This window comes from Balaenoptera ricei, chromosome 20, assembly GCF_028023285.1.
Source record: "Balaenoptera ricei isolate mBalRic1 chromosome 20, mBalRic1.hap2, whole genome shotgun sequence".
NCBI classification, from domain to species: Eukaryota; Metazoa; Chordata; class Mammalia; order Artiodactyla; family Balaenopteridae; genus Balaenoptera; species Balaenoptera ricei.
This window is the reverse complement of record NC_082658.1, coordinates 55,380,902-55,388,705: the sequence shown is the minus strand read 5'-3', so window position 1 is coordinate 55,388,705 and position 7,804 is coordinate 55,380,902. Positions and strand designations below refer to the sequence as shown.

The following is a 7,804-nucleotide window of genomic DNA, read 5'->3' as shown; positions in this document are numbered from 1 at the left end:
AACTTTTGAAGTTTTTTATTTTTTTTGGTTTTTGTTGTTCAAATTTCCCTTTTACAGTAAAACTATTGAGGTGACGGCCATACCCCGCCACCTCCCCCATGGCAATATCAACTTCCTGTTCCCTGGAAGGAGCGATTAGAAAAATCAGGAAGGAGCTGGGAACTACAGCACCAGAGAGATAACTTGACCTCTGGTGGACAAAGCAACCATCTTGGCTGGTGATTGAGGTGGCCGACGTGGTGCCCAAAGGCAGCTCTGACCTAATGGAAATGAGCTGGGAGGAAACTGAGGCAACACCCAATTGTGCACTAGTGGGCAGAAAGAGGTATCAGCTGGTCACTATGGAAAGAGTGGCTGTTGCTAAGGACCACTGTCAGCTAGACCAGTCAGTAGGCCACCATTCTGGTCACTAAGAAGGGAGCTGTGTTGAGTTTGAAGGGAGTAGGAAATGGAGGATGTGATGAACAAGACAGCCATCCAGGTTACTGGGGACAACACGTGGGTTCTTGGGGTCATCCTGTTGAGTAACAGAGATTATACTGGGATATGGAAAGGGAAGAACAAGATAAATTGAGCCTGCCATGGCAGATGGCGGCCACCTTAGCTGTCCTAAAAGCAGCACAGAGAACAAGGGAAGGGAGATCCTGGCACGTGAACTGAATACTAGGAAGAACCTCAGTCCACCCGATCTTCTTAGAGTAAGTTCCAGCTTCCTCCTGAAATGGGAAGTTCTTCCTGCCCACCCTTCTCCACAGAGTAAGAACCATCCACCTCCCCCCACCCCCCAGACTAAGCCACTTCCGGTTCCAGCCAGACCACTTCCTATTTCAGAAGTGCTACTTCCTGTCCTGGATGAAGGCACTTCCAGTTCCTGCTGCACTGCTTCCACTTCCCAGGCCACTTCTGTCCAGGCCTGGTCACTTCTTATCTGGAGCAAGTCACTTCCTGTCCCAAGTGGCCCATTCAGCATCAGACCAAGTCCACATGTGTCCTGACTGGTTCATAGCTTGCTATTGGCCACTGGACAAAACGGGACACTTCTCAGGGTAGCTGTCATGACCCAACCACCCCAAATGGCTGGAGTAAGTATGTAGAGGCCTGGGGCAGGGCAGAGAAGGAGGCCCTGCTACCCATGCCCTGAGCTGGGGTGGAGTGCCAGAGCCTTCCCCATAAGGCCCCCATTTTTGGCAGACTGAGGGGAGTGGTTGGTAAGAGGAGTCAGAAGAGGGAGCTGAGGGGAGAAATGCTTTGATGCCCCCACCCTGGAGATGGGAGATGTACAGGATAAGAAGCCAAGCGGGTAAATAAAAGGAGATACAGGGAGGAGGATGCTAGGGAAGAGGAACAGACCTAGAGACAGAAGAGAGAGACAGAAAATAAGAGAGAGAGGAGAAAAGAAGAGAAAAACAGTGAGAGGCAGAAAGAGGTGCCAACCAAAAGACAGACTGTTCCCACTCCTAGCTCTCAGTGGGTGAGGGGGACAAGGATCCCTGGGTCATGGTCACACGAAGAGGCTGAATCTTTGCCCCCTCCCCAGGGGAATAGGACCCAGGAACACAGAGACAGAGAGGGGCACACACAGCCAACCAGAGGGCAGGCAGTCGTTGGGTGGATGTCTTAGGGAATCCTAAAAGTGGAGAAGAGGCAAGAGCCAGGAGGAGCAAAGGAGCTGGGGGGGCAAAGGGGGCCAAGGAGATGCTAGAGGGGTCCCTCAAACCGTGAATTAAACTGGAGGAGCACCCCACAAAGGGCTGGATCCAGGAGAGCCAGGTCGGAGGAGCCCTCATACCTTGTAGTAGATGTTTGGAGGGCTCTGGGGGGGCCCATCCTGCACGATGTACACAGGATGCCCATAGTCACCACTCACCTTCTCATAGTGGGGACAGAAGGGGGGGTCTGCAGCCCCACCGCCCCGCAGAGCTATCCCTAGCTCCCCAGGCTCAGCCTCCCTAGGTCCCATCCCGCCTCCACCCCCCAGGGCCAGAGACCCTCCCCTCCCGAAGGAGCCAGGACCAGGGTGGCGACTCTCCGAAGGCTTGGCCCGCCGTCTCCGCCAACACATGGCACCCCCAGCCCCTGCCACGCCCAGCAAGAGCAGCGCCAGCCCCCCTGCTGCCCCGGCCACTGCGGGCATGCTGGGAGGGGGCAGGGGGCCTTCAGCACCCCGGGAGGTTGCATTGCTGGTGGGGTCACCTGGCAGGGAAGGGGTGAAGGAGGAAAGAGGGGGTGGGGCTGAAGGAGCCACCCGGGCATCTGGACACCCATCCTTGCGGGTCCCCATGGGTTTCCCCAGCAGTGCCCAGGCCCTTTGGGGACCCCACTTCCCCTCCCCTCCAAGCCCCACTCGGAATCCAGGTGTGTCCAGCCCTTCAGCTCCATGCCAAGTAGTCCTCCCCCCTTCTCTGACAGCACTGATTGAAGCACTGACTTGGCTAATTAGTTCTAATTGAGTCTTTTCCTCATTTGGCTTCCATTCCCCTCCCACCCTCCCATCCTCTCTTCTCCTCTTTCCTGTATCACTGCCCCCAAAACTGAAGAGGGAGGGAGGGAGAGGGTGAAGCTAGGGCAGCTGGGGTCCGAGAGCAGAGGAGGCTAGGGAAGACAGGAGGCTGGACCCCTGGTTCCTACCTGCTGTGTTCTCCTTCCCAGGCTCCAGGCTGTGGGCCACCCCTCGGTCTTTTTCCATGGGCATTTCAGACACAGGCTTTCGGGGGGCAGCCCCTCCTCGGGGACCTGGAGATGGGGAAGGGCCGAGAGAGGGGTTGAGACAGCAGCCCCCTGACCATGATGGTACTGCCCCAAGCTCCCTCGGCCCCTAGGAGGTGTGCCCCAGCCCCACTCACTTTGTCCCACTCGAAGAAGCACCTTCATGCCTCTAGTGAGGCACACACCTCCCTGCAAGCTCTCCAGGCCTTCCCGGGTTCCATCCGATGTGGCTGGGAGAGAAGAACCAGAGGGAGAAGTTGGCGCTCCAGAGTCTACCCCTATTCTGTCTCCATGCCTGGCCCCAACACCACCCGAGGTGGCTCCAGTGGTCCCCTCCCTCATCTGCCCTCGATCCCAGGAGCACCTCCCCACTCGACCCTGCCCGCTGCCCAGAAGTACCAATTATGTAGTAATCGTGGTGTGAGCGGAACTCGTGGCCCCAGAGGTTAGGGCTATACTCCTGGAACTTGATGGTGAAGCGGAGATCCAGATCTGGCCGGTCACAAGTGAGAAGGAGGTTTGGGGCAGGGGGTGCCTCACAGCGCCGGCCCTGGGCACCCCCTACCAGATACAGCTTGTAGAACTCGTAATTAGGAGAGGAGTGGGGGCCAGGAGGCCGGGCCCGGGGGCAGAGCAGGTCTAGCCGGTCCCCGATCTGAGGGTAGAGCACGTAACCACCCTCTGCCTGGAACCTATGGGGAGGAGGGCAAGGTGGATAAGGACGAGAGGTGTCAGAGGTCTGGTCCCCAGAGCTTTGCCTCCCTCACCCCACATCCCTGCAGGACAGCCTTTGTCTGAGTGGAGAGTCTGTTCTGACAGAGCAGGCACTAAGGTCTCTGGAAGCTCACAGAAGCAGCAGGAAGCCAGGCTCAGAGGTCTCCTGCCCCTTGGTGTGCCCAAATGCACTCTTCAGCCCGCCCTCACCACATGCACACTGCCATCTCTCGCTCCATCACTAGTCCTGTTGCCATGGCAACAGGATGCCAGTTACCAAGGAGCTGGCCTTTCTGGAACCACACAGCCCACCCCTCCCGGGTGATTTCACTATTCCATGGCAGTCAACCATGGGGGCAGAGCCTCCCCTCCCACAGGCCACCACTGAATTTCAGTGATTTCAGGGCAAAGTGGGCAGGGTGGGGGAGGGGGTGTGGAGGGTGATCCAGACCAGTGTCCCAAGTAGCCAGGCAATGTAACAGGACACAAATGCCTGGTCTGGCAATGGCCCTAAATGGGGCTAATCGGAACAGCTGCCCCAGACATTTCCCTGCTCAGTACCCCACTTCCCCCAGGTCCCACACTTCTTAGGGAAAGTGCCCTATTGCTTTGGAATTGAAAGAGTTGACTTTTCGACCCACAGCCGACACAAGTCCGCATCTCCCTGAGCCCCGGCAGCCACTGGCCCAGCACAGCCACTACTTGCCAACAACTGCAGACAGGGTCTCAGAACTTGGTCACAGGGGACTGCTGCTTGGTATCTTCCCAGACTCCCAAATAACCCCCTCCCTCCCTGCCCCAACATCCCAAAGAGCTCCCAGAACACCCTAACTCCATTTTCTCAGCTCTATCAGGCTAAGCCTAACTTACATCCTCACACTGCTCCTGATACTCCAACTGCATCTGGGAGTTGGTGGGTAGGAGACTGAGAGGGGAAAAGACATTTGAGATTAGACCCCAAGAGATATGGGAGGGAGGCCAGGACAGGAAATGTGAGGGAATCTGTGAAGTAAAGCGAGGAAGAATAATTACCCTAGTTCTCCTTTAATGAGCATATAATATGTTCAAATACCTTACCTCTAATCTTCATAAAACCTGTAAGGATTGAGGATACAAACTCAGAAAGGTTAAGTGACTTGCCCAAGGCCACACAGCAGAAAGCAGCAGAGCTAGGATTAAGACCTAGGATTTGATGAGCTCCAAAGCACACCCTCTTTGCATGGCCTCACACAGCCTCCCCAGGGAATTAGGAAGTTTTCAAAAACACAAAACTCTTTTGCTAACGGGGAGTAGGATCTGCATGGAGGCAAGGGACCCAGATGACCTCCCAAGGGTTCTGTCCTACTCTGTGTGGCTTGAAGTTTCATCTGACCCCTGGCCTTTTTTTCAGAGCAAAGCAAGCATGCCTCAGAACAGAGGGTCTGATGGAAGAGTTTGCAGCAAAGATGGGGGAGGGGGCAACGGAGTCCTCAGGACTCCAGATGCAAGAGGGAAAGTGGGGGCTTTAGGGGGCTCCAGGCTTCTTCCAGAAAGAAATCTCCAAGCCAGGAAGGCAGGAAAATCTTCTGGTTGGGAAATTGTTCCACCAAGGGCTCACAGACCCTCTGGCTGTGGGCAAGAGTTAGGAGACGGATGTGTGAAGAAGGGTCAAAAAGCCTTGGGGGAGTTGTCCCCAGAGCCCCCAAACTGAGAGCCCTTCCCTCCCATTTCCACCACTGAGTCCCTTCTGTGGAGGGAGGCACCCTGCCCTTCCTCTCAGCGCCTCAGCAGCACCTACTCAGCTGCTCTCCTGAGAGCTGACATTAACCAGGCTCCCTCTAAGCCCAGCCCCCGACACCACACAGGTCTCCCACACACCCAAATAACCACTCCACTGCCCTCCCAGCTACCCATGATCTTTCAAATCCTTGCCCCTTGGGGGTCTTTCAAACTCCTGACACATGGTTGTCACCACCCGCATCCAGCTCGGTGTGCGACCCGCGAGTCTGGCTCCCAAGATCACCTCTGTCTGGTTGCCCATCAGCTCACATCCGATCACCAGCACCCTCCCTCCGGCCTCCTCCCAGCTCCGAGAACCCAGCCCCCAAAGTCCCCAAGGCTTCCAGACTCCCTGCCCACAGGGTGTGGGGTATCCCCACCCCCGGGCCGCTCACCTCTTATTCGCCGAATTCCAGTAGACGGGCTCCAGGCTGAGCCCAGACACCAGCCCCAAAAAACCGAGCAGCAGCAGGGCCCCGACTCGCACGCCCCCCGGCCCAGACTGGGGGGCCCCCATGACCCCGCCAAGGCCTGGGGGGCGGGGCACCAACTCCCCCAAAGTCGCTCACCCCCTGGGGTGACTGCCTTGGCCGCCCGGGCTATTCTGCCCCGGCCACCCGGGTGGCTGATGCCCCCCGCTCCCACGCGGACCCGCTTCCTGCTCCGCCCGCGTCCCCTCTCCGGAGCGCTCAGCCCGCAGAAGCCCTTCCAGGGGCCGTCTGCAGGCACCCTGCGCCCCCAGCCCACGCGCCGGCACCCCGGTATTTATGAGCGGGCCTAAGTGGGGGACTGGGGGAGCCGGGGACCGGGCGGGGGCGGCATGGGGCGCCGGGCGAGGGAGCGGGGAAAGGGGCGCCGAGCCGGAGCCCCAGCCTCGCCGGGATTGAGGGCAGCGGGCTAAGGGAGGAAACCAACCAGTCCTGAGCCCAGGAGGGGGGAGTTAAAGGAGAGGCGGGGAGGGGGAGAGGATGGCGGAGGGAAAAACCGGAGCTGGAGCCCTAGTCGGAGCGGGCGATCATGCAGCCCACGCCCCCCCCACACCTCCCTCACCTCGCGCACCTCCCAGCCCTCACCCCGCCGCCCCGCCTCACCCCCCCGCGCGGTCTCTCACGCCCCCTTTGTCTCTGCAACTCTCCGGCTCTGGCTTAGTTTCTGCCCACCTCCCCTCCTGCCCTCGGATCGCCCGAGCGGTTGGAATCTTCCGCTCCCTCAAATCCAGAAAGGCTCTCGCCCTCTCCACCCCGAGGAACCCAGCCCCTTTCGCTCCCGCAGCCCCCTCCTCCCCCATCCCAAAACAACACCGCTGCTCCGGGGAGGTCTGGAGAGAATAATAATAACCTTGAAGGCTCCGCACTTTACAAAGTGAGCTGAGTTGACCGTCTTGACTACCTGTGTGAAGTGGGAGGGGCAGAGCTTAAGGATCCCCGTTGCAGTGATGAAGAAACTGAGGCTCAGAGAGGCCCCGTGACTTGCCCAAGGTCACACGAGGAATCTGGGATAAAGCCGAAACCAGACCCAGGCTGCCGAGCTCCCACTCCTGGGGTCTCTTTCGTCACAGCCTCCTAGACCCTCTACTGCTATCTGGAGGTTGACGAAAGGCAAGAGATTCGGGAGTAAACTTGGGCCCTTCTTAGATGGTTGTGGGGAGAAATGGGGCCGGGAGATAGGGAGAACCTACAACCCAAAACCCGCATGCAGCCGGAAGGGCTGTTTCCAATTATCCTGGGGGAAGGGAGGAGGATTTGCCTTTTTGGGTGTAAGAACCCTGGCTTTCAGCACCTCTGGGCAGAGGTGACATTCCTCTCCCCTCTCTAGTCGTCACAGGCCTCCAGTCCCTTCCCTTAGGTTGTGAGGTCCAGAATCAAATCCTCTGCTGACAGTATCTCTTCAGAGACCCCCTTCTCAGTGTGTGGCAAGGTGGGGGGAGGGGGGGAGCCACTGCTTGAAATAACATACCCCCCAAAAAGACAGAGCAGATAAATGAAGAAACCAGACCAGCGACAGCTACTGAATGACTCTCGCCCTTGTCCTGCAGCTAACGGGAATACAGAATGTGACATCTGTGTTTCTCGGCACCTTTACTCCTTCATGTGTGCCCTTGACTCTGGCTACTCAGTCACCTGCCTCCTGGGGGAGTCCAGGGGAGGGGAGGCAGCCCTCCTGCTCCCCTTCCCCCAGAGCTGACTAATGGTCCCTCTGCTGCTGGATGATGGTAAATAGTGTTGAGCAGGAGTGAGCGGGTGTCTTGTCTGTCACCATCTGCACAGTCTCACACAGTCACACCCAACAGTCTGACACACAGCTCCTGCCACTCCTGCTCTGCCACACTCACCCTGACCCCTGCTGCCCCCACCTTGGGAGTGAGATTTCAAACAGGTTCCCCCCTTCAGTTTACCAAGTTGCCTAGCAACCAGCCAGTCAATGGCATGAAGCCCCACCCCCCACTTACTTGACTTCACACCAAGCTCAGCGGCCCCATTGGTTCCCGCCTAGTCCCACCTCTCAACCCTGGTTTCAGGAACAATATGCCAGTCCCCACTGCTGCTGGACCAGGGAGCCCAGTGGTACCCTTTCCGGCCCCATCTCCTGTCATCTGCCTCCCCAAACAGACACAAAGACTCTAATA

At 57.9% G+C, this 7,804-nt stretch overlaps 1 protein-coding gene across 1 annotated transcript; it reads right to left on the bottom strand.

The window, feature by feature from the left end:
* Positions 1 to 6,159, bottom strand: EFNB3 (ephrin B3). The gene is made up of 5 exons (XM_059906895.1): positions 5,574 to 6,159; positions 3,106 to 3,398; positions 2,844 to 2,936; positions 2,629 to 2,733; positions 1 to 2,193 (listed from the first exon to the last, which is right to left on the bottom strand). Exons 1-5 carry the CDS (start codon positions 5,693 to 5,695, stop codon positions 1,784 to 1,786), a joined length of 1,023 nt encoding a protein of 340 aa, XP_059762878.1. The 5' UTR covers positions 5,696 to 6,159; the 3' UTR covers positions 1 to 1,783.
* Between the last annotated feature and the right edge of the window lie 1,645 nt (positions 6,160 to 7,804).

What these genes read in the sequence shown, in the direction of transcription:
- EFNB3 (XM_059906895.1), bottom strand. Translation starts at nt 5,695, where the DNA reads ATGGGGGCCCCCCAGTCTGGGCCGGGGGGCGTGCGAGTCGGGGCCCTG. An exon ending in TGGAATTCGGCGAATAAGAG is followed by an intron (nt 3,399 to 5,573) that starts GTGAGCGGCCCG and finishes TCCTCCCCATAG; the next exon opens with GTTCCAGGCAGAGGGTGGTT. An exon ending in TGGGAAGGAGAACACAGCAG is followed by an intron (nt 2,194 to 2,628) that starts GTAGGAACCAGG and finishes CTTCCCTGCCAG; the next exon opens with GTGACCCCACCAGCAATGCA.